General features: G+C 39.2%; 1 protein-coding gene across 1 annotated transcript in view; it reads left to right on the top strand.

Moving 5' to 3' along the window:
• Positions 1 to 25,838, top strand: part of KIF6 (kinesin family member 6) — a 284,325-nt gene that overhangs the window by 179,266 nt on the left and 79,221 nt on the right. The window contains exon 14 of the mRNA XM_048843480.2: positions 22,288 to 22,396. Within this exon, the coding sequence (XP_048699437.2) occupies positions 22,288 to 22,396 (109 nt within the window). The remainder of the gene's footprint in view (positions 1 to 22,287; positions 22,397 to 25,838) is intronic.

The raw sequence follows: 25,838 nt of genomic DNA, 5'->3' as shown, positions 1-25,838 counted from the left end.
CATAGATCAAGGTTTTCTCACATCCCCCCCACCCCCATACACACACAAACTCACTCTCCTGCTGGTAATAGCTCATCTAAACTGACCACTCTCCAAGTTTAAATCCAAGTTAAACCAGAACATCTGGAGGGGGGGGGGTAGGAAAAAACAAGAAGAAACAGGCTACCTTGCATAATGACTTAGCCACTCCCAGTCTCTATTTAAGCCTAAATTAATAGTATCCAATTTGCAAATGAATTCCAATTCAGCAGTTTCTCGCTGGAGTCTGGATTTGAAGTTTTTTTGTTTTAAGATAGCGACCTTCATGTCTGTGATTGCGTGACCAGAGAGATTGAAGTGTTCTCCGACTGGTTTATGAATGTTATAATTCTTGACATCTGATTTGTGTCCATTTATTCTTTTACGTAGAGACTGTCCAGTTTGACCAATGTACATGGCAGAGGGGCATTGCTGGCACATGATGGCATATATCACATTGGTGGATGTGCAGGTGAACGAGCCTCTGATAGTGTGGCTGATGTTATTAGGCCCTGTGATGGTGTCCCCTGAATAGATATGTGGGCACAATTGGCAACGGGCTTTGTTGCAAGGATAAGTTCCTGGGTTAGTGGTTCTGTTGTGTGGTATGTGGTTGTTGGTGAGTATTTGCTTCAGGTTGCGGGGCTGTCTGTAGGCAAGGACTGGCCTGTCTCCCAAGACTTGTGAGAGTGTTGGGTCATCCTTTAGGATAGGTTGTAGATCCTTATATTTGCTGAGAAGACAACTATGTCTAGAAAGTTTCCATTTGCATGATCACCAATACTTTGACTGGAACCAAAGAAAGTCAATCCCCACTCAGAAAGAAAAAGGATGACATTCAGGATGCGCTCAAGAAGTTTTTTCCAGTTATTAGTTTCTGTAGAGAGTTCAGTCAGTAAATTCTCAACTGAACTTTCAGCTAATGCTGCCCTACTGGCTGATTTTCATGCAACATAGATTTCTTTGTGTGACGTTGAACTCTCATGTGATGGTATTCGGTCTTTCAACTTCCTCCAACCTCTGTTGATGATCCATCTTGATTGATCAGAGAGATGTATTTGCAGTACTTTTGTTCAAAATGAAGCAGGGTGCACAGTACAGAGATTGTTTTTCCGTACTCCAGCATAACCAGTCTCTTGTGCAGGTCTCACCATTTGGAAGAGTTTTTGTCAGCAGATGAGTAGGGAAAGCATGATTATCTGCATCTTGTAGAATATTACTTGGAATTTCAAAACAACTAATGTGAAGAAAAGATTGCATTTGGGCAGCATTGCTCTTGTCAATATTTCCAATGTCAGTCACAGTCAAACCGGTAGTACTCATGAATTGCTCTTGCTGCATAAGATCTACATCTTCCTGTTACTGTTAAGTTTCTTGACCATACATAGGATCTTCTGCTGCATCTGTTACTGTTGGCACATCTCCTTCCTGACTACTGTCCTCACGTTCAGGTATTAGCATTGAAATATCACCTGTTGCAGTTGCAGAGTTTTCATTATCTGTAGCATTGTTTGTTGGGTAAGGTGTGTTTTCCAGTGGTTTGAGAAATGAAGTTATTGGCTTTGAGTTCTTAGCTGTTGCTTCGCTCAGTTGTTTTCGCCGTCTCTTGCTTGCACCACTTTCAAATCTCCTCTTTATAGTGATCTATCTGGTTAATATGTAGCCTTTCCACACTTGAAATATTCTGTTGTAAATAAGTAGCTTATCTACACTTGAAATCTTCTACTGTAAACATGTACACAAATGCTGAATGGTACCCAAATGCTGAAAAGAGTTAGAACAAAGAAATACTAATTGAGAACACAAAATGAAACAGTCAGACAGGTTATTATCCTTATCACTGAATCAAAACTCAAGCACACAAGGTATAATATAACAGGCTGAGCTGAAGACAAAGGGATGACATATATTAAACACAGACACAAATACAGACAGAGGAATACTGTCCAAAAATTTCAAACTTCTGTCCTCACGAAACTCACTGTACAAGATTGTACTCACAAATTTTCACCTTGAATCTTGGCCTATAGACTATGAAAGCCTATGGTGATGGCCCAGCTACCAAGCTAGGGCTCAACCAACCAACCAGTCACCTCTTTTAGCTACCATATGAAGATAATAATGAGGAATTCTCACACAAAAATAATTCCTTAGTCAACTAGACGTAAAACTATAAAGACACTAAATTGTAACAATTCTCTACCTTTCAACACGCACTTGATCCAGCACCAGCCACGAGTAGTGGTTTGTTTATATATAATGAGCTGATCTGAGAAGACACATTCATCACGGTCTAATCTTGTGCCATCAGAACTGATATATTTTAATTAATATTTCTGAACATTTTTAATGCTTTTATATGACAAAATCTATATTAGTTAACAGAAAAATTGTCTTTTACCAAATCACATCTCTTATTTGATTAAATTTGCAGCTCTAAGCTGAGAGAGTGTATCACATTTTGGTCTGATAGGGATGCGCATAAAAACAAGTTGCAAAACTTATAAAATGCCAAAAAATTAACACGCATCTAAATTTGACGCCCCCTTTGAGCTTGAGGCCCAGGCCAAATGGCCCTCCTGGCCTCTCCTCTGATTGGCCCTGATCGTGTGTTCATTTAGGAGGATGCCTGCACACTGATATTTCTAAATAAAGGATTATATTTCAGTTTTCCATTCTGTTTTTTAGACTCTCCAGATGAAATCCTGGCCCCACTGAAATCAAAGAGAGCTTTGCCATCATTTTCAGTCTGGCCAGCTTTTCACCCTCATTTCTCAGTTCTACATTTTGAGGTGACTCTGCTAGAATTGGACACAGTTAAAATGTAAAATGAAACAAGCATCTTTGAGATCATATTGAGCCTTTTTAAAATGGTAGTCCCCCTCTCTCTGCTGTTTTATATCAATAGACACATGGAAATTCACAGCAATGAAATGTCATGAAAAATAATATATAGAAAATGCACTGAGTTTAAATTAAGATCACATTTCCAAACTCATTGACAATGCATGTTGAGGATATTAAGATCCCTGAACTGGATTTAAAGGTCCCATTTTAAGCTTCAGAGGATTTGAAATACTGGTTTAAAATATGGATTAATTGTTATAGTCCTGTTAGTTGGGGGTTTTTTTCCAAATATTTCTAGGTCCTCTGTGATGAGTGCTTTTGCCCAAGAGGAATAATCTGGGACAGTTAATGGAATGCCAGGAATATTTGTGGACGTTCATAACATTTCACAAAAACTTCTTGATTATTTCATTTGAACAATCTAAACCAGGGATGTTACATGAGCACAAACATCTTTTTATTATTTTTAGTCTCCAGATGAGCAAGAAGACTTCTTGCTCATGTCATTTTTACATGATTTAATTCACACAGAGTGAAATTCACCCCTATGCAGGGGGCAAACACCAGGCCTACATATCAGCTAAGCCCCACATAAAGCTATATAGGTCTTAAACAGGATTTAATTGGTGCACAGGATTGTATGGACCCTCTGCACAGGACTGAGATTCACACATATTGAATATTACCTTTTCCCAGCTGTGCACCCATACAGCCTAGTTATCTGAAAGTAGTTCAGAACTTGATCTACATTGGTGACAGGCAGTTGTAAATGTTTTGAGCTTTCAATTTGTTTGTTAACTGAAAGAAAAATAATTTTCTTAATTTCCTTACAGAAAACTTTCAATTACACTTTTGCTTTAGATTTGTGAAGGTGTTTTTTTGTTTGTTTGTGTGTTGGTTTTTTGTTTGGTTTGTTTTTTGGTTACTGTTTAGTCTTTGTTGATTGAATTTGCAATGGTAAAATACAACAGACAGTAGCAAGCAGAAACCCCAAAGAGGTGGATCAGTTGATAATTCAGCTGCTGATAGAACTAAGCCAATAGATGTTCTTCTAACATATAAGGAATTGTGAAGCATGTAAGTGGGTATCCTGTAGTTTCCATTCCTTTCTTAGTGATTTACAATATCACCAGAAAAGAAAAAGCACCTGTGTAGGGCCTTAGATGCCTTTGATACATCTTTGAATATAGACTTATAAAACAATAAAATCAGCAGCCTCATTCTAAACCCAGGAAATATCAACTGGGAAAAAACCCAGAACACAGCCAAATAATAGCCTAGCCTAGGCTACCCCACCCAGAAATACCTGTGCATATTTCACCCTTTAGTCCCCAAAATGTATGCAGCATGTTTGGAAGGTCAACTGATTCAAGCAGTTTTGGCCCTAGAAAAGAGTGAATTCCAAAGTCTAAGGCCCCTTTTGGGATGCATCCTGATACCCCCCCCCTTTCTTTTAAACTGGCTCCAGCTTGAATAGTTCTGCTGCCCCCAAGTGGAGCAGTGGAGCACTGGGAGATATATGGGGTCTCTTACTAAGGCATGCCTTTTAGGCCATTGCATGAGAGAGTTTATTAAAATATTGGAACAGAAAAATATTTTAATTGGGAAAGTTTGATTTTTGTTGTGAGCCAATATCTGAAATCAGCATACGTGGCCATTTATCTGCATAGTCTGATGGATACGTAGAGTCTGACAATACATTCTAGTACCCTTTGTCACATGATGTAATTGTAAGCTTGAGGGATTGAACTATGAATGAACTATTATATAAGAAAAGTTAAGGCTTCTTGAGCTGGAGCCATGTTGGAAGCGTGGGAGATGAAGCATACTCTTCACGTGAGCGCCCCTGCAATCACTATGCTAGCTGCAGCCAGGAGTAGGCATGATGCTGTCAGGAGCAGAGTTGGTCAGGAATTTTTTTTAACAAAATGGTACCAATTTGTTGAAACTGAAACTTTTTAAGGGAATATATGGCTTTTAATGCAACTGTTGTGGGAAAGTTTCTCAGCTCCATGATGAAATTTCTGGTCAGAGAAAGAGACCCAACCCAGAATAGGCAGTTAGGAAGGGTACTCACTTGGAATGTGGGCAATGCATGTTCAAGTCCCTGCCCTAGCTGATTTGGAGCAGGGATTTAAACCTGAGTTTCCCACCTCCCAGATGAGAGACCTGACCACCATGCTAGGGACTCTTTCAGGATTTTTTTGCCCTTTCTTCTGTTATAACTGTTCCACTTGGTATAAATAATAAAATGTTGATGTACCAGAGAGACTGGTGCTATGGTCCAGTGGGTAGGGCACTCACTAGGGTTGTAGGAGATCCAAGGATGTGTCTTCCACATTACAGATGTGTGCCCTAATCACTGGGCTGTGGCTACTTTGGCATGGGTCTTTCGTTCTTTCTCGGTTTCTTTCTCTTTTCCTAGTACAACTCTGCATCTGCTGGTTTGTTAGCAGGGTGAACATCTGGGGTTAATGCCTGCTATACAAAACCATGCCCACTCTGGGGCCTAGAACAGTGCAGAGAATGCTTCCCTGCCTCCCTGCTTGTAGTGCTTTGAAGTCAAATTATGAGTGCTTTCTATCAATGGAGGAAAAGGGGTTCCTTGCATCTTCTCTCTCTTCTACAGCTTGATCCTGCATCAAGCCCCTAATGCCTTTGTGCAGGGGAGCCATAATTTTGCCATAGTATTTCTTTAGCCCTAAAATAAATCTTTTATTTTCCTGCCCACTTAAATGTTCATAGTTTAGTATGTTGCATTTAGGGATGTGCTTCTGTCTTTGAAATATTAATCAACGCAAGAGAGCCAAGTACGGCACTGCTCTTGAGCTCTCATGTTTGAGTTGCCTGCTGAGTAAGGGAAAGGGCACAGTGCCACCTCGGGAGAAGCCCCAGAATGGAACTGTCACTCAGATAGTTCCTGTTTGCTCCCTGCTCCCCTTCTGCTCCAAGGGGGAAGTAACTGACTGCAGCTAAAATCTACTTCCCCCTCATACTTGCCCAACTGTGTCCAGCATACTGGGGAGTGGGAGGGAATATGGATCCATTGATCTGCCCACTCCATGCCCCCTCCGCCCTCTTCCTCTGAGTTATATATGTCCAGGAGTTTTTGTTTTAAAACTATTTTTAAAACAAAGACAATAAAAATGTATTAGCTCTGTACCAAACTATAAATGCAAGGATTAGGCAAAGTTTGGTGATAAGCATTATAAACATATAAACATCTACCAAGATTTTTCTGAGGCAAAGATTGTGTTGCACCCTCACGTTTTGGGGATAGTTTTTTATGCATTGTATCTACAAGAGAAATGCAGTTTGAATGAGGTTCAAGTAAAATGGCTGATCTGTACAGCTGTCTATCTATCTTGGGTACTTTTATGTCCCCCATCATCACACCATCTGAGCATCTCACAATATTAAGTGTATTGATCTTCACAACACTCCTGGAGGGTAGGGAACTGCTATTATCTTATGTTACATTTTTACATATGGGGAACTGAGGCATAGAAAGACTAACTTTTAGTTGCCCAAGATCACACAGGAAGCCTATGGCAGAGCACTAATCACTGGGCCCTCCTTTCTGTCCTCCACTCGAGTAACTACATCCTACATGCTTTGGATTAGGAAGAGAGGCAAACTTTCACTTTTATATCTCAGGTCAGAGTACTGTGACTACTAAAGACTAAACCAAAACCATAGTGCAGAAAAAAACTGTACACAAAGCAGCTTTAAATTCTGTGGGGTGAATTTCTTCTCCATAACGCATTTTCACTGATTTCCTGTTTCCCAAGTCAGCATCTCAAATGTAAATAATTTGTAGTAATCAAAAAGGGATCCACATAAGGAGTTAAATTTTGTTCCAAGCTGAGGAACAATTGAAAATCATGTCTGAAAGCCTTAAGTTATTATACAGTTTATATATACTATAACACATTAGCTAATCTGAAGCAGATAGGAGACTTTTTGGGGTCATTTTTTCCAAGTGATGGCTCAGAGTTACATATGCACACAAATCCCATTATCTCTCAGATGAAGTACAGCCAAAGTAAATGTGTTTTAAATTCATACTGGAAATGCAGATGCTCTAAAATTGTCTGGTAGACGATCTCTTTAATAGATGTAACGAATATTTTGTTTTTCCATTACCACTATATAAAAAAGCACTTTATGCTTGCTTTCCTCAACAAAAATCCTACCAATGACTTTTATTAAACTTCCAGGATAACACAGGACCAAGAAAAAGCCGAATATTTATTCTTGATTGTGTCTAGGCTAAACTCCAAGTTTGAAGAGTTTCCAGAATAGACAGGAAAGCCACTAGTCCTTTAAGGAGTGTGGTGACTTTAAAGCATCCTATTAATACTAACAATACTTTGCATCATTCATCAGATCCAAACAACTGAAAAGTGAATTATTATTCCTCTATTACAGATGTAGAAACTAAAGCATAGAAAGATAAAACTACTTGCCATGGGGTCACACAGTGAATCAATAGTAGAACTCAAGTCTCTGGACTCTCAGTGCCCTGCTCTAACAAGTAGAAACTCTGGCATCACAATGGTTATAGTCATACATCTATCTGTGTGACTCCAAAAATCTTGAGTTAAGACTTGCAAACATGTATCTTAGGAAGAATAAACCCAAAATAATATATGCCATAAACATGGTCTTTTTGATCGCGTTGTGGGGTGTTGATTTCAGTGGAACCCATTTCTTAAGTCTCAGTGCTGCATTCTGAAGTTCCATAAGGAGTATGGGACATGACAAATAAGGCCCTGATTCTGTATCAGATTTGCACATGGGGAGCCCCACTGAAGGCAGATCTGGTTGTAGGATCAGTTCCTAGATTGCTAAACAATTTTTGTAAATAACATTTTTCCCTAATCCAGATTAGGAAGTTGTTTTACCTGTTTGAAAGATAATCACATACATTTATGATTTATCAAACTGTTACATTATATGCATTATTTTACATAGTACAATACTGCAGTAAGACACAAAACACATAGTAAGTGATAAGTTAAATGAAAATGTTTGCTTAGTGTATACAAGTTTAATATGTAGTCAATAAGGGTACCAGGTGGTGTCACCATGCAAACAACGATTTCAGTTGGGGGGCAGGGTGGGAAGGAAGGTCTTAAAATAGTTTAAAAAGAAAGGGAAAAACTACTTCATTCTCTCCTGCCCAAAGAACAATGAAGCAACTTTGAATAGGAATAATTCGCAACTTCCTTTAAGTCACAGGTTTCAGATGCGCCCCAAAGGTCTCCAAATTGCTGAAAGCTATGCAAGATATTTGACCAGCCATTTTGTGTTTTGTTTATCACAAGGGTTGTTACTATTTAAAACACTTCACATTTTGATCAATCAGAAATGATTGCCACGGAGTTGGAACTTCTTATGCTAGAAAGAAGATTTGCTCATGGTTGTGACATAAAGCCAAGTACCTGAATTGAATCTTCTATGGTATCTTCAGTATGTTCAAATTAAAATTAATTTTTAGCTGCAGAATTCTATAGATCTTAAGATTTTATTTGTATAATATAAAAGTACAGTGTGTTGATGTGTTTTGTAATCCCATGTTTAAAATGTAGTATGTCGATACCTTTCTTTCTTGGCTGGAAGTAGGATTGGATTACATTTTTGTCCATATGTTCTGGAAAGAATAGTTCATCCTGTTCTCTTTTAGCAAATTGTGTTCTTTTAATAAAGATGTTCTTTAAAAAAAAAAAGTAGGTGTGTCAGGGTTCATCAAACAGTTTGCTAACAAATTGAAACTGTTTGCTTAAAGTTCAGCTGGCTTCTGTCAGATGGTGAGAGCACCATGAATCCTAATTATATGTGGGTGAGTACAGCGCACACTTGTTCAAGAATGGGTTGTTAGTAACAGGGTGAAGATGAGGGATAAAAGCGATGTCTATAACATTCAGAATCCATTTATTTTTGACAACATACCAAAGTCTTTTGCGTTCTCTTTAAAATTCCTTTTGTCAGGGGAACAGATTACTGCTTTCAAGATAGCTGGCCAAAAGAGGGTAAAAAAAGAAGGATGGAAAGTTCTTGAGCAGCTGAGGGAGGCCTATGCCAAGACAGCTAAAAGTTGTATAAGAATAGTTAGACTGGGATTTGATATAGTGGCAAATTCAGGACAGCAGTTACCCAGTTTGGATACTTCTTTTATACAGTCAAAGGTACAATCCATGTTCACTTTGTTGATTTGTTGTCATCTTGTCCCCTATTTTTATTATAGCTCCCATTTCATATCCTTTTTAGATAGAAGAGCCAGGTATGTGGTTGCTTTCCAAGTACTGAAAAAACTTGATAATGCAAGGTGCTGAGCTCATTTTATGAGGCACTAAGGGCTACATCCACAAAGGGATGGCCTTACTGCCATTTTAGCTGTAAAAGTCCAACATTTAGGAGCCACCAAGATCGTCAAAAGCCCTACTCCTCAAAAGCCCACTAACCCTGGAAGTGCCTAAATTCCCAAGGCACCTTAGTTTCTGCTGTTGGGCATTCACAAAGCCAATTATGCCCTGATGAAACCAAGCAGCTCAGCCCCTGAGTTCACGGCTAACCTCCATCAGGAGTAAGGTACATTTGAGGGGTGCAACTTAGGCCACCCCTCTTTCCTTGGTTTAGGCAGCTCCCCACTCAACTTGCTGGTTTCTGTGAATCCCTTTCTTAGGTGCCTAACTCTCCTTGGGCATTGTAGAGAAAGTCTGGACACCCAGTTTGGGGCTGAGGATTCCATTGGGTGGTGGGGCACCTAAAAGTTACACTAAACATTACCACACCTAAGTCCCTCAGTGCGCTCAATCCCCATTTACTTCAATGGCAATAGAGAATGCTCAGTGCCAAGCAGTAGGCACTCAGCACCTTGCAGGATTAAGCCTCTGGTAGGTGATAGGTCTGCTTTTCAGAATTATTGTGCACCTATTGCTCCCATTGACTTCAGCTGAATCTATGGGTGGCTGGAGCCTCTGAAAAGCAGGCCTTCTGATGTTTATATTAATAGCTAATCAACTTTCTTCTCAGAGGCTAACTCCTGCTTCAACAAATGAACTAATGCTTCAACAAACCAAAGGCCAAAGTTAATTCTCTGGCATTGGGTTTTCCTAGTCTCTTGACCATTGTTTTTCCACAGCCAAAAGGAAGCAGGACTAATTCAGCCTACCTGAAAGGACGCAGTAAATCTTTGAAGTCAGTGAATTTATCACGCACACCTAGGCTGAATTTGACCTAAATATATCTAAATGCTCATCTGAAGACTCATTCATGGCAACTCTGGGTGATGTTCAGCCATAGCATAAGGAGATGAGATTTCCATTGACATCAATGGGTGCATCCAGTTCTTTCCAGTCTAATTTGGCCTCTTGTTTCCTGCTCCCACACAAAAATGTGGTATCTCATGTCTGTATTTTCTACATCTACTCTTAACTCCGCAGAGACAGTAGAATCTCCTACAGAAAGCTTTATGTGCTGCTGTCAGCACACGTACAGTATGTCCTCCAAGCTGTCTTTACTTGTCTACCTGAGGTGCAGGACATATAGCATTTCACTGCAGAAGATCTCAATGACCTTAATAAAGAAAAGAGCTGTTGCAAAACAAAATTGTGAGAACAGAAATAATTTGGAATTTAAAGTACAGTGAGTTTCCAAACCCAAATACATATTTATAACAAGTCATTTTTCCTCTGTTAGACTCCAAACTTCTCTGAAGACTAAATACGCCTTTCTGTGGTTTCTAGTGTTACCGGCAAGACTGGTGTTGAAGCTGGCTCTCCAGGCCCCAAAAATACATGCAGATTCATGCAGCTGTCTCTGGGGAAAAACTTAACTTGTCTCTGATCCAATCTGTCATGACTTCATTGATGCAGGCAGTCATTTTGTAGGGCTTCTGAAATACTCTTACCCCATCATTCAGAGTAATCTTCCAGGGATCGAGAGAGATATTATGTGGAAAGGCAGGAGATTAGCCTCATTTGTCATGCAAGTATTTAAAGGCAGTGTTCATTACTTAAACATGACAAAATATATGCAGAATGTCAAAACGTCTATATTTATTTAATTGATTATAGGAATTTTAAACTTTTATCGTACTGCTTTGCTGTCTTCCATTCTTCTAGTGGTATGTAGTCTAATACAAGGTGATAGATGGTCCAGGTGACCAGCAAACAACCTTCTTTTAAATTAATGTTAATTATATTCAGAGAGAACAGTCTTAAACTATTTCAGCAGTCACCTATTTTGTGAAGCACAGCATTTCCCTTGTGTGATATTCTCTACAATTCTACTGTTCATGGTCTGAGAGGTAAGGTATAAACTCAAATTAAGCCTTTCAGCTGCAGTTGTAATGGTAAAAATCCCATCATTGCCATGTTAAGAAAAAAACGCAGTGTTCATCTACATCAAAGCCCTGGCTGGGATGATTTAATTGGGGATTGGTCCTGCTTTGAGCAGGGGGTTGGACTAGATGACCTCCTGAGGTCCCTTCCAACCCTGATATTCTATGATTCTATGATCACGTGTGATATAGGTTTAAGTATAGGTCTGCTACTAGAGAAGAAAGAGTCTTACATCCAGATGATATAAAGCCACACCCACATGCATCTCTGATTGGCATTCTTGTAAGTTAAGTAAGAAGGTCCAGTATTGAATAGGCCCAGTACCATGCAAAGGATGAATGTGTCAGATCAGCAGCTATGATGTAGCTTGAACATTAAAGCCCAAAAATATAGTTGAATGGAAACAGGTCAGAATAAACTGAAAAGAGCTCCAGCTTTAACCTTTTCTGGGTCTCATTGGAGAAGTACATGTATGGCTGATGTTAGACTTAGTTTCAGAGGCAGATGAGGTGGAAGACTCAGTTTGCATTTGGAAAAATTGACTGTGATACACTATTGTTCCTCTCACTAGCTGAGGCATGGTGTTGGTTTTCAGTGGTGTGGGACACTGTCTGCCAGCTCATTGTTCAGGGAATAGACATCTAAGTAGGAATTAATTTTGTGTGTCTTCCTTCTTTTATTCCTTTTGAGTGGAATATATTGTTCTTTTGCCAGAACAGTAGACATACAACTGCTTTTTCCATTTACTGTGTCTCTTATCTGAGTAACAAAAGAGTCCCATAGATAGGTGACCAGTTCCCTCTTGCACTAGAGACTGTATGAGCCAGTGTAGTAATGAGGATGGGATTTCCACAAGTTCTCATCTTTTTCAGTTGCACCCTGTTTCTTAAGACTGAAAGCTCTTCACAGGATGGAGAGTGGGGCTTCAGTCTTTATTGGAGCCTCTGGGTATGCCATTATATAAATATTAAATCATTATTTTTAATGGACGATAATCAGCAAGCCCTCAAAATGAGGTTTACATTACGACGCAAACTTTTTTTTCCTTGATGATGCTACGCTACCTGAACGGTAGTCAAGGAGCCCTGAATCTGGCCCTACCACCAAATACAAATATTGTTCAAGCTAATTTCTGAGTTGGGCTGCAATAACTCCTGAGAATTTACATAGTAACACCATTGAATAAGATTGATTTACGTTGCTAAGTCTTGCAAGACAATTTGGAAAATAACTTGGGTTGCTACCATATCTTTAAGTGCACCTGCATCTGGCTGCACATAAGGATTAGTTTCACAGGGTCTGAATACACTCGTCTTACACATTAGCTCTCTCTTATTCTGCTCCAGCAAAAACTTTGCAACAGCATCAACAGTGGAGCAAAGCAGACTTAGACTCTGTTACTAAGAAGGAAAAAAACACAACCTGTTTTTAATGTCCAGCCCTTAATATAAACTGAGCAACGTGGTGTGTGATATAGATCCTGTTTGTCAGAAGCTATGTGAAATGTGTGATTTCTGGCACAGGCAAACATGAATCCTTTTTATTTATTTAGATGTGGTAGCACCATTGGGTGGGTCTCCTAAAGTTCTTGTGGGTTTGACTTCAGATTTTCCTTTGTATGCACTCCCCTGAGCCTCTGCCAAGCCTGCCATGCTTTAGCCCAACTCAGTCTTTCTCTGTGTACCTACTAATTAAGGGCTGTCTTTTAGTGTGTGTGTGTGTGTGTGTGTGTGTGTGAAGGCAAGTGTGTAAACTCATAGGCAGCCTTGATCAAGTAATTGATCAGCAGATAATAGATGAAGGGCTTAGTCTGAGTCTTTCATTTAACTCCTTTGAACCATGCAAACTCTGATGCATGAGAGGTAAAATGTTTCCTTAGTAATAGTTATATCAGAACATAAGAAACATGGTTTGGCCAAACTTGTGTGTACCAACAAATACCCTACTTCACTGTTAACATCTGCAAACGTTTTTTTTATGGTAAGTGGTTTTTTGATTCTCAGATTCTATGCCCTTACTGTCCCTCCACCCCCACCTCAAATTTGGGAGCTATGCTATCCCTTGGCTCTTTAAAGAAAACATGAAAGCATAGCTAGACAACATTATATATTAACTGTAGCCACACTGTAAATCCTTGATGTTAGAACAGATATTCAGTAGCATCTTGCAGCCATACCACTTCAAGCTGTGAACTTGACAGATCACATAAGCTAATCACAGTCAGACCAAGGTAGTCCTTGGATCAAAGGCCCCTAGGGAAAAATGTAGGGTCTGCCAGGAAGTAGTTTTGATGATTCATTAGTTATTAAAAACACTTAACATTTATATAGCACTTCTTATTATTGTGCTTTAAAAACTAATTTTTATAATACATCTGTGAGGTAGACAAACTAATATGCCCGTTTTCCAGGTGGGGAAACTGAGACAAAGAGCTGAATTGTCTTCATAACACTTGTCTTTCAGGGCTGATACTAAATTACTATCTTGGGGTGATGTTAAGGAGCACTATGCTAGTAGAGGTGCCAGCATTTAGATGATACATAAAACTGAAGTCCGGGCCCTCTGTGGACATTAAGAATTATGTGATCTTTGTTGCAAGAGTTGTGTTAGGATGTTAAAGAGGTATTGTCTGATTAGTTTCTAAAATAAATTCCCTTAGCAATGACTTAGATTAATAAAACTGAAGGAATTTTAAAAAGATCAAATACGCTTTTCACTGTGAATGCTGTTTGTTTACTTTTTTACAACACTCTCATCTTGGAAAATTAAAAGAGGTTAGTCAGTTTTGCTTTACTTTAAAGTCAGTTTGTGGTCAATTCAACTTTCGGGTTCATAATCACTACAATATTTGGATTACGATCCCTCTGAAGGAATACTCATTGTTTTTTTTAAAAATGTTTCTGCTGGAGTTTTTGTAAACAATTTTCATTGAAGCATTTCTATTGATCTTAATCTTTGTAAAAGCTTATTTTTACAAAACCTAATTTTTGTTGCTCATTTAACTGGTGTCTCTTTAATTCTGGTAACCTTGGCCAGATTCCAGCTGTTCACACAAATTTTTCCATTAGAAATTGTATTTATTCTTCACTTCTTGGATGTTATATACTTTAGTGTCGTCTGCTGACAAATAGCTGCACTGTTTCATTCTGAGGTGGCTTCACTTTGATGGTGGGTTTAATGATTCTTATATATACTAAAGACTTTGGATTGTACAATCAGTTTTGTCTGAGTGTAATGCACCCCAGTGCAAAGGCCTATGCCCCACTTACATCCCACTGAAAGCCTATTTTGAGGGTTTAAGTTGGATTTCAGTTATGCATAGGCCTTGTGCTGGCCCTCTGCAAAGGGAAGACTTTCATCCATTTGTGAAGTGCTTTGGAGCCATTTGTATCAAAGCTGCTATACCAGAATATATGTGATCACAATCTAAAGAAGCTGATCTTTTTTCCCCCCGCTCTGAAATTATCATCACATATGAGCAGATTAAATGCCAATGGTGTCAGTGAAATTAGATTGTGCCCGAGTTTCATTCAGCTCATTGTGTCTGGGCACTGTCATTTGATGCTTTTAACTTTAATAAAGACTCCATGTTCTGCTGTATACCACTTCCGGAGTACCATGGTTCATGTCTTTCCTGTTTTTGAAGTGTAGCCCAGTGAAGGTAACCAGATGTATTACACATGCTCTTCATGCAGAAGCGAGCTGAGATTTACATCAGGGGAATATTTCTGCTAGTTTTTTGTTTTATAAAGTATTTATTTTTTATTGGTTCATTATTCTCCAGCTCAGTAAAACCTTTACTATTTTGCATGCTAAGCAGATAAACATGATAATATCCAAGGGATCCTTGTGGCAATGCAATGAATTATGCTTACATGCAAACATGTCTAACATTACGTGCAAACATGTCTAACACTTTCTGTTTGACTATAAAAGACATTTCAAATTGTCTTCAGCATACTTTGAAAAGTGGCCATAGTTCCTTTGTTGGTATTTGATAAGTGTAAATGTGTAATGGCAAGCACAGATCCATCACTTGAACTGTCTCCAGAAGGAAGTTTAACGATTTGAAGTGGGCCCCTTCCTGTAATCCTTACTCAGGCAGCGCCCATGTTCCCTACAATGTGTGTTTTGCCTGAATCAAAGGCAAATTATGGTTTTATTAATCTCAGTGAAAACTCAGTGAAACCAGTGAAAACTTTGGCAATCATTGACTTCAAGGATTGGGCAATAGGTAAAAATGGCAAGATTTAGGCTCAAAATATACTTTTCACCCAATTTCCAAAAGGGATGCATGAGCAGATGCCTTTCTCAACCTTCTCTAAACCAAAGTCCACAGTAAATGCATATGAAGAATCAGAAACTCACCCTCTTCCTGGAGTTTGCCTTTCTTAACAAATTAACAACAATATACATTCAAACTTTATCCCCAGTCTTGGCTGCTCCTAGGGTTCCTCCATCAGGTTGGCTTAGCCTACACCCAAGAACCTCTCTCCCCAGAGAATCACTTCCATCTCTTTCATATCCAGGCTGGATAATAAGCAACCTGATTCAGAGAGTCTGCAGAACCCACTTCAATTTCTCCTAGCACAATCAATACCTGATGACCAGGTGGGAGGTTTCAAACAAACACTGCCATTCTGTTACGTAGCATACTGCAAAAGCAGTGGAGGAGAGTTACAGATATCCATTCTAAATTTCTTTTCTCCTGCCTGTGACCTGAAAATTAAATTGAAATCACTTTTATTATTTTTCTTATTATTATTAATTCTATTACCATATTATTTGTATTGTTGTAGCACCTAGGAGCCCTAATCATGGACCAACATGCCATCCTAGTAGGTGTTATACAAATACGGAAATAGAATTGTTAATTTTAACTTGTAAGTAAAAAATATGGATATCCTATTACACCATAAAATATTACATGTGATAGCAATGGGGAAAAGCCTGTTGTGGTTTTTTGTTTGTTTTCTTTGGTGGTGGGGTTTTTTTTTGTTTTATTGGGGTGAATGTTTTGTTTTTCTTATTTATTTTGTTTCCAGCCTAGGAGAGAGGTCTTAAAACTGTAAACTGTTGTTTAAGCATATGACGAAGGCACATTATTTAGTATCTAAATTGAAAACTTTTTTCTGTTGTGCTAGATTTAAAAGCAAGTTCCCCTGGGGCAGTAGATAATTTCATTGCATCTCATTCACTCAATTCCACAACATCTATCCATGTTGTCATTTAGCAAACCTTCCAAATTAGCTAAAGGGGCCTGTAAATGTTTTCTGTTGAATTCACAAATTCAGTTTTATGAAGCTCCTTCTGTTGTGATTATAGAACATAAACTTCTCCTTTTCGTTTTAAAGCTGGTGGATATGACTCAGCACCCTAATGTGCTTCTCTGTTGCTTCTTGAAGTTGCCTTCCTAATTCTGACAATCTTTACAGTCCTATAAGGCAACACTGAAAGAAATTAAACATTTCAAAACCACATTTTCAAACCTGAGCCCTTAAAACTGGCTTCAAAAGGATTTATTAGCATTCAGCACCTTTGCAAGTCAGGCTGCTTATTTAGATGCCTAAATACAGATTTAGAAGCCTAACTTTATCGTCCATATTTAGAAATTTTGGCCATTAACTAGGCATTCAACTCTGTTCACTTTACTCACACACCTACTCACACTTACTCTTTAAATAGTCGCAATGGATACCAGTCAACATGAATAAGGCTGGCAGCTTATTTTGCTCTTAGCACATGGGCACCAGAATGCCCACATTTACAAAGTTGGTGTAACTGTGGTTCTGTAGATCCACTGCTTCACAGCAAGCTGGAGACCAACTGAACAGCCCAAGACATGGCTGCTGCTGCTGCTTTACAAGCATCCACATCTTTTGAACATCCTCCAGCACCATCTATGACACTGTGGGCACTGATGCAGACTGAAGAACACTGGATTGATATTTTCAGTTCTCGTAGTCTTCATCAACTGCTCCATATCAAAAACAAGTGGCAGGACAAGATCAGAAATGAGGATTTAAGAAGCTGAACCCAGCAGCCATCTCCATCAGCACTGGTTCAATTTCAGCTGCTTCCTTGGTATGGAAATTATTAGAACAGAAAACTAACAAATTTCTGAAGCACGTGTATCAAGGAATGCTGTTACATGGCCGGTGATTAGGTGGGAATGAAAAGCTTTGGTGACACAAGAAGATTGCCAGCGATAAATATAAACTGAATTTACAACCAGACCACCTTAAGCACCTTGCCAGAGATTGATCTGGGTGGTTCTCGATTTGCAAGGAGGCTGTGTCCCGTTGGTATTAGCACTGATGATGACTTGCGCATTATTTTAAAACATCTCCCCCACTGGAGGTTGTGATCCATATTTTATTTGACCACGGGGCCAAGTACTTGCTGTTTAGTAGTGCTGTGAGTAGCATTTGATATATGTCGTCATAGCATAAAGAAACTTTGATCTTTAAATTAGTTTCCTGATTGGCAAAACTGGATTTATGTCATCTGAATAAGGCTTTATTGACTAACAGTATTTGTAGAACGCTGACCTATATAGACGTGGCTGAGTGCTGGAATCATTTTTATTGTTTGGCATCACTTCAAGAGATAATGAACCAGCACCTGAGGCCTTACTCAATTTTATTCAGTCTGTTTTGAGGAAGGACTACCATTGACTTCAAGGATTTGTCCCAGGATGAACTAGCATACAGCAAACTTTTCAGTTCTTGCTCAATTCAGTTCTTGTTTCATGTTGTACTCTTAAGGAGGGGAAACCCTTTGGCTGAAAGAATTTGTATTTATGTACCAAACATGTAATTGGATTGCATCGGAAATGTAGATGGGCCAGAACCAACACCCCAAATCCAAATTCCAGATCTGGAACAGTAATGAGCAGAACCAAAACCGTGGACTCGTACACCCCCAATCTTGGGAATTTGAAATCTGGACCCAAGTCTGAACTTCCCCAAATTTCAGAGGAATGTATGATTTTCTTGCTAATAAAAAATGTGTATGAGCTGTGAACCTCAGCTATAGGGCTTAGGCCCATCTCCAAGTGTAAAACATCAAGTCTAAATCATACAGATTAGATGGTTTATGTAAAAACCCCTGAACCAAATTCTGTCCTTAGTCAATGGAACTTTCTCAGTGGAATTACATGGAGATATCTAAGGGCAAATTTTAGACCCTTGTGGGATAATCTCAACCCCTGTTTTTGTTGCTTTCACTGCATAACTCCCATTGGCATTGTAATGATTTGTTCAACATAGGTACAGAGGTTCTCAACCTGTGAGTTGTGACCACCCTCCCTTTCTTTATAGTTCTAAGGGAAAATATCGGGTCATAGTATGAAAAAAGGTTGAGAACAACTGGTCTAGTAACAGTAAAAGAACTTGTTTTTCACATCATCAGTAGTTACAACTGAGCAGTTTAGTTAACTTGTCAGCAATAGTTTACCATTATGGACTGCTTTTTCTCCCAGTTATGTTTTTATTAGTATTGTTATTATGCATTGTGCTATAGAGAGACAAGATGGGTGAGGGAATATCTTTTATTGGACCACTTTCTGTTGGTGAAAGAGGCAAGCTGATGAGCTGCACTGACCTCTTTGTAGCTCAAAAGCTTGTCTCTTTCAGCCAACAGAAGCTGGTCCAATAAAAAATATTACCTCACCCACCTTGTCTCTTTAATATTGTGGGATCAATGTGGTTACAACAATATTGCAAACATATTGATATAGACGTACATACCACTTTACATCAGGGAAAAATCTACAAAACAGAAAGCAATGCCTTATGCAGTCTGCAAGCTCAAACAGGGATACCATACCAGCAATGATCGGGTTCTTTTCCTCATGGAAGTGAAAGTAGAGTGGGAGACTGCTTAGTGAAATTGGAGTTCATTCCGAGTATCACAGGTAGCATGGAAGAAGGCACAGAATCAGGAGTGGGAAAAGGAGTCCACTTGGAAACCATATTCATCTTCATTACTGAATAGAACAAAAGCTTAGCCATGAGGGAATAATATCTTTCTACCAGCCCATCAAGCTCCCCATGTTCTTTGCAGTTTCTTGATTTCTTCTGCTGACTCTGCTGTATTTCCCTCACTTCCCTGCCTCCAAAAGTCTTTCCATCATTCTCCTCAGGCCCAGCATTCTTCTGCAGACTGTCTTCTGCTTGCATTATGTCTAGACACTTATTTCCTACACTCCTGGTTTTTCTGTCCAAGCCTTAATGGCTTGTCCCATCTCCTAATAGTTCTCTTTGGACACCATTTTCAGAATACAATTATTTACTGTTGAATATATTTCTGTATTTTATTATGGCAGAATAATCAATAAACCAGAAATTTTGATCTTCCCAAGAATCCTGGGCAACTAGTTTTCACTTATGTTAAAAGAGATTGTCTAACAAGACAGTTTTCCTGCAAATCAGCTCTGTTTAAGAGTCCAGGTGACCATGATGATTCTTTTCATGTGAGTTTGGCAGTGATGGGGTGGGTATACAATCTGGAGCAATGATGGGGGTGTTGCAAGAGGGACTGAGGTCCTTAGGTTGCAGCAGTACCCAACAGTAAGGATGTGGCATTGTTTTTCTTGGACTCAGCTGTGCATGTCATGGAGGCTTGCTGCGCCTAACTCAAGCACACTGAAGCTCTGCACACACACACACGCACACGCACAAAAAAAGAGCAGATCTAGCATCCAGTTCAGGTTGCAGGTTAGATTTAATGCTGGCGATGGGAAGAAAACAATATAAAATCTCACTTGTAAAACTAAACTGCTGCTTCAAGGCAGACATGAAAGAGGAGCAATCATTTCAGGTCACTATCATACAAAATATCCCTTTGTATCCCCTTCTGCTCACTTGGGCTGTACAGATGTGTCGATTGCACTGAGTCTCTCCGTTTTAACTTCTCTTTTTGAAAAAGGTGGTGCATTTCTGCATGCTTTGCCATTCAGTTGTTCCTTCTGGGGCTATTTTTTCAAGGCAAATTTTTAAATTAGCAGCAGATGTGCTGTTAATGTTGATTAAAACTTAAGACAATATTTTGGAGTATACTTTTAGTGAAAACTTTATTTTTTTACTTGTTGTCCCGGTTAGGGTGACCAGACAGCAAGTGTGAAAAATCAAGACAAGGGGGCAATAGACGCCTATATAAGACAAAGCCCCAAATATCAGGACTGTCCCAATAAAATCAGGACATTTGGTCACCCTAGTCCTGGTTGTTCATCACTGAGAGGTAGATGCTGTTACCTTCTCTCATGCTAAATAGCGCCTCGGTCTGCAGGCAGTAATCATGGAATAAGGTATACTCAGCATGATTAGGGGTATCAGAATAAGGGCCAGCTAATTTTAATACAAAGGTTTTCCATGCAAGCTGGGCTGGGTTCAAATACACTTAATTCAGCTTGTCTCAAGATCTGTTCAGACTTAAGTTTCAATGATGTCCATCTCCCTTACATTTAAATCAAAGTAACTAACAAAGCATGCAGCCATGATATTTTACATGTGTATATATAATAGGTGATATTAACCCAGTATCATAGGTGTTCTGAAAGACTGCTGTGCAGCAGAACTTCCATACTTCATTGGATGGTATTTGGAACAGGCATTCCAGAAGGCTCCACATCTTCTATACGTAAGAGAGTTGGGCTTCATGCTAGCTCTGTATGACCCACTAAGGAGGAGGAATTGAGGATGGGCCAGAGAAAAGACACAAGTGAAGAGTATCAAGTGGCTACAAGCCTCCCCGTAGGGAATGTATAGGGCTTGTAGCCCCTGTTCCTACCTAGAGGATGGATTAGTAGCGATGTAGAGGTTGCTTAGCTAATCTGTGTCTTTCCCACAGTGTGGGTGCTGGATTCCATCCCCTCCACTTCACCTCCATTCCCTGCACAGTTCTCATGTGCTTCACTGGGAATCTCACCCTGTCTTCATTAGTATTTATTGACACATAAATAAATAAACATAAGATAATTATGTCAGCTTGGAATCACCTTAAAACTTTGAATTTCTAAATAGGTGATACCAAGCTCAGTAACTGCTTATAGGGAGCTGTGGGCCAATTAGCACTGAGAGCTAATGTGTAATAGCTGGCTACTATGGCAGATTTGCAGTTTCTATATGAGACTTTTCCATAGTGTTTATAAAGAAATCAGCTTTGGATGCTAAATTCGTATTGATCCCTCTGATGGACAGACAGGGGAGCATGGTTATTGTATTCAGATACACGTGTAATTGGAGCTATGCTTAGGGGCAAATAGTGTGTGGCAAGTAGTGTAGTAAGTCTCAACCCTCTTGTGTTCCTGCTTTCTTATTCATGAAAGCGTAGGACATATACAAAAAAGGGGGACAAAGTGTTAGAGCAAAGGCAGAGAATGTGCATGTCTGCAGAGACAAGGCATCACGCTATCATGCATAGTTTTCTGGTGTTTTGTGTCCTCCTCTCTTTTCTCCTTACACTTATATACTCAATAGTGCAACTGTGCTGTGCAGGATTCAGCCCATTTCTGTGTGTTCAGTACCTGACCTGTCACTGAAGGAAGTTAACGTTTATGTACAGTTAAATAAAGCCCAAAGTCTCTCTCCACATGTGAACTGAAAATATTCAGTGTGTGGTCTTTGCGCTAAAATGTGACATAACGTGCTCTGTGGCATTGCATAGTAATGGTAACTGGAAACCAGCAATGGGGGAATGAAAGAGGAACGCAGAAAAATTTGCAATTTGCCATTATGAAAATACCAGTGTTTTCACTTGCCATTGTTTGCCATACTTAGATTTTTTTTAGACTCTGGTTTTATTTAAGGGAGCATTAAAATAATTTTGAAAAATTAAGAATTCAGGTTTGAAGATGCCCACATGAAGTAAATCAATGAAATTTGTCAGTAAAAGATTTACCTGCTTCCAAAATACCTTTTTTCTTGGCAGAAGCTGGAGTCTGGTTACTGACTGTTGATTGCTAAAGGACTTGTATGCTGGCTTGCTGTAATATTTGTCTGCAACAGTAATAAAGCAAATGTGAACTATCTTCAGCTGCCACTGAGCCAGTTCTGACTTATTTTGTGGGCAGGATCAGGAGGAGAAATGTCACTTGGACGTCAGGAGGCTTTTGAAATTTTCAAGAGGGATTATGTGGACAGCATAACCATCGAGGACAACAAACAGCTTCTTAAACAGAGGTGAGTGAGTGTCACATTTAGATACAGCCACAGCCATGGCTTTAAGGGCTCACAATGACTCTTGTGAACTATGTTTCAAGCTTCAAACTTAAACTTGGGGCAGCAGCAATCTATGCCTGCGGGAAAGATTTATTGCCCATCAGGTGATTGGGGGCATTATATAAGAACCTGAATAGAATAGAATATAAGGAGCAATCAGGCTGGTCACAGAGCATTACTGTTCTTCTCTCACAAGCTCTAGAGAATATAGATGGCAGGATGGCATTGATAGTTTTGAATTATGTAAAGGAAGTTGGAGTCATGTGACCACTACTTTCATTAATATAATTTCCATTGTAGGAAAGAGTTTTATAGGCTCAGGCACTGAATTAAGATACCAAAGGGACTCACGAAACCTGTGTTCTAGTCCTCTACTACTGATTTTCTGTGTGTTGTTGGCCAAGTCATTTTAACCTCTCTGTGCCGATCTCTCTCAAATAGAAATAACAATACTTTCCTCCCGCACATATTAATGTTGTAAAGCACTTTGAGCTCTTCGGATGGAAGGGACTAGAGAAGAGCAGCATATTAAAAGTAGTAATCCACAGCAAGGAAGACAGTGATAATCCTGGAAATTATAGCACAATATCAGATAATGCCAACTGGCCAACAGTGTTATGTCATTCCCACTTCTGCATGTGGCATATATACACAGCATACCCACAGCGTTCAATGACAAACAAGGCATTTGGGAGGTGATCAGAGGTATGAAGGTGGATCTATAATACCTTTCTCACTTTTTATATTCCTGTGTCTCTCTCCCAACTTTTCCTTTTATCTCCTCCCCTTCCTGGCTTCATCCTTAGAGTGGTCTCCCACCTCCTGTGCACCAAAGGCCTTATATTCAGAGGCACTGAGCACCTGCCATTTCCATTAACTTCAGATTATCTCTGAAAATCAGGCCCCAGGTTATCTCCTTCTCCTCTCTGCATTTTATTCTGAAACTCACTGTTTATTAGTTTTTTGTTCACCTTCTCTGAACTGCATAACTTCATTCTTATGTCTACATCTTCTATTCTCTGACGCTCAAGTACCAAGATGATGGGAGTGTAAGAAGTAGATAAGTATTTATTTGAACTATCCTGTTTAGAAATGTCTGTATTCTGATGATAAATAGATCAAATTGTTCATTTAATGTGATCATTCCTTGCATCTCTTCCTTTCAAGAACTAATAAAACAGTTTATAAATAAAGATTTCAGTGGCATTACATCAACATAAAATTGGAGTAACACAGTGGTAAATCCAGACCATGATTTCGTGGACTTAATGCATGTTTTTATCAATTTCTCTGACATAAAGCATTGTGAGGGAAAATGCATATTTCCTTTTATATTCTGAATATATAGTAGAGATGGGCCCAAACCACAAAGTTTGGTACCAGATTCATATTTCCCCAAATTTCAAGGGAATTCAGACCCACACTCTTGGGGTACCCCATTTCTAATAAATAGCAATTGTCATTATTCACAAGTGCTGTGGGACTCTTGATGCATTTGGAAATCATTTCTCATGCTGTTTGCAGTGGACTTTAGCAAACGAGATTTGAAGCTCAAAGTTTATTACGTTTGTTAAAAATGGATTCATCTCAAGTCTGTAATTTGGAATGCAGCTGCTGAACCACCAGTTGCAAATTGCACAGTAAAGATCTTATGCACAACACATATTTAAAGGTTACCATACCTTTCCCGTATATGCAAGCCTCTCATGCTCATAGTTTTGTGTACAGTAGCATAACCACTTCTGTCATATCATGGCAGCATTTGATTAAATGTATTTATATTTTAATTGCTTTTTTCTTCTCTTTTTTCTCTTGTTTTTCCCCTCTCTTTTACCTTATATTGGGTGAATTTTCTTTTCTTTTCATTTCCATTTTAGTTATATTATTTGTGTTGGTTGTGAGTTAACATAAAATTAAAAGCTCGACTGTAACACTAACTATAACAATTCAAATGTTTTGGGCACTGGGAGCCAGCTATATAGATGCTTTCTAGAGGTGCCTTCGTGTAACTGAAATACAAGAAAAATCAGGTGCTCCTTTAAAACAAGGTGCATAAGGGAAATATGTATTTTAAACTTTGTAAATATTGCTTTTCATCTGTAAACCACAAAGAACTTCCCAGGGGTGTGTCACTATGTCTTTCCCCAGTTTTTACAGATGGGGAAACTGAGGTACATTAAGGATTTGTTTCTTGATGAAGGTCACACAATGAGTCACTGTTCAAGTGAGAAACTGAATGTAGGGTTTCTTCATTTCAATAGACTTTAGCTGCCCCTTCACTTCAGCTGGCCTTGGGGAACACTAAACAAGTGGCTTCATGAGGTAGAAGGGGCACTCCTGCAGACATGTATGCATCTGGCACAAAACAGTTGCTATTCATTTCTGTCCTCTAAAGTGAAAACTGCTGCTGCCCACTGGCACTGCCTAAATGCCTATATTTGTAACCACACAGAGGCAGAGTTCCGGGCCTTTGACTTCCTATGCTAGACCTCCAAAAAGCTTACTAATGTCTGTGCCTTCCAAGGCATTGAGGAGAGGAGAGGCTTTGCTTAGCATCCGTTCCTTGAAGTGAAGAAGAATCTTAAATCTCATTTTCCAGTGAAACATGCATGAAAACTCGTCCCATTTGAACCACTACAGTCTAGCCTCCCATGCTGCACCAGACATTCTAAACCCAGCCCCAGCATATGTTTCCAATTACAAGATCTCACTGTAATTTAGAGGTATAATGTAAAGCTGGTCTGAGGGCTTCTCCACATGGTTCATTAATGTGTGCCACAGAGGTGTAAATTCTAGTGCACACTAGTGTGCCCTGCACTGTCTGGGCTGTATGGACCCTGCTGGTGGTCCCGTTTGAAACACACCATGTAGACAAGCTCTCAGTTTCTTCGTTCTCCTACATCAGATTTTCCACTTATTTTCCTCTTTAAGTCTCAACTTTCCAATCTGCCAACTTAAGCCATTTTTGCCTTTTCTCCTCAACTGACAAGCTTTTGTTAATATGCTTTGATACCACAGTGTCAAATTCACTCCTGGTTTAACTGTTGTGGTCAGTACTTACCAAGGGTTGAATTTGGCCCATGGTGATTGAGTCTGGAATAATCCTTAACGGAATCGAGCTGTGCCACCTAATAGCCTGTAATAAATGAGTGCTAAATTAAGTGTGTTCGTTCTCCCATTTGATGGCCTCCAAGAGAGTCAGCTCTTACACTGACTAATTAAACAGAGACTTATATTTCAAAAAAAATTATTTAGGATATGTCATATTTGCATTTTAAGGATGAAATCTTTGCACCATTGAAGTCAGTGGCCAAACTCCCATTCATTTCAATGGGACAAAGATTTCACCCTATGAGTTTTACTTATGATGGCAACTAAAATCCCTGTCTCAGCAACAACAGTC

Source organism: Caretta caretta, chromosome 3, assembly GCF_965140235.1.
Source record: "Caretta caretta isolate rCarCar2 chromosome 3, rCarCar1.hap1, whole genome shotgun sequence".
NCBI lineage: Eukaryota > Metazoa > Chordata > Testudines > Cheloniidae > Caretta > Caretta caretta.
This window is presented reverse-complemented; position numbering and strand designations above follow the sequence as displayed.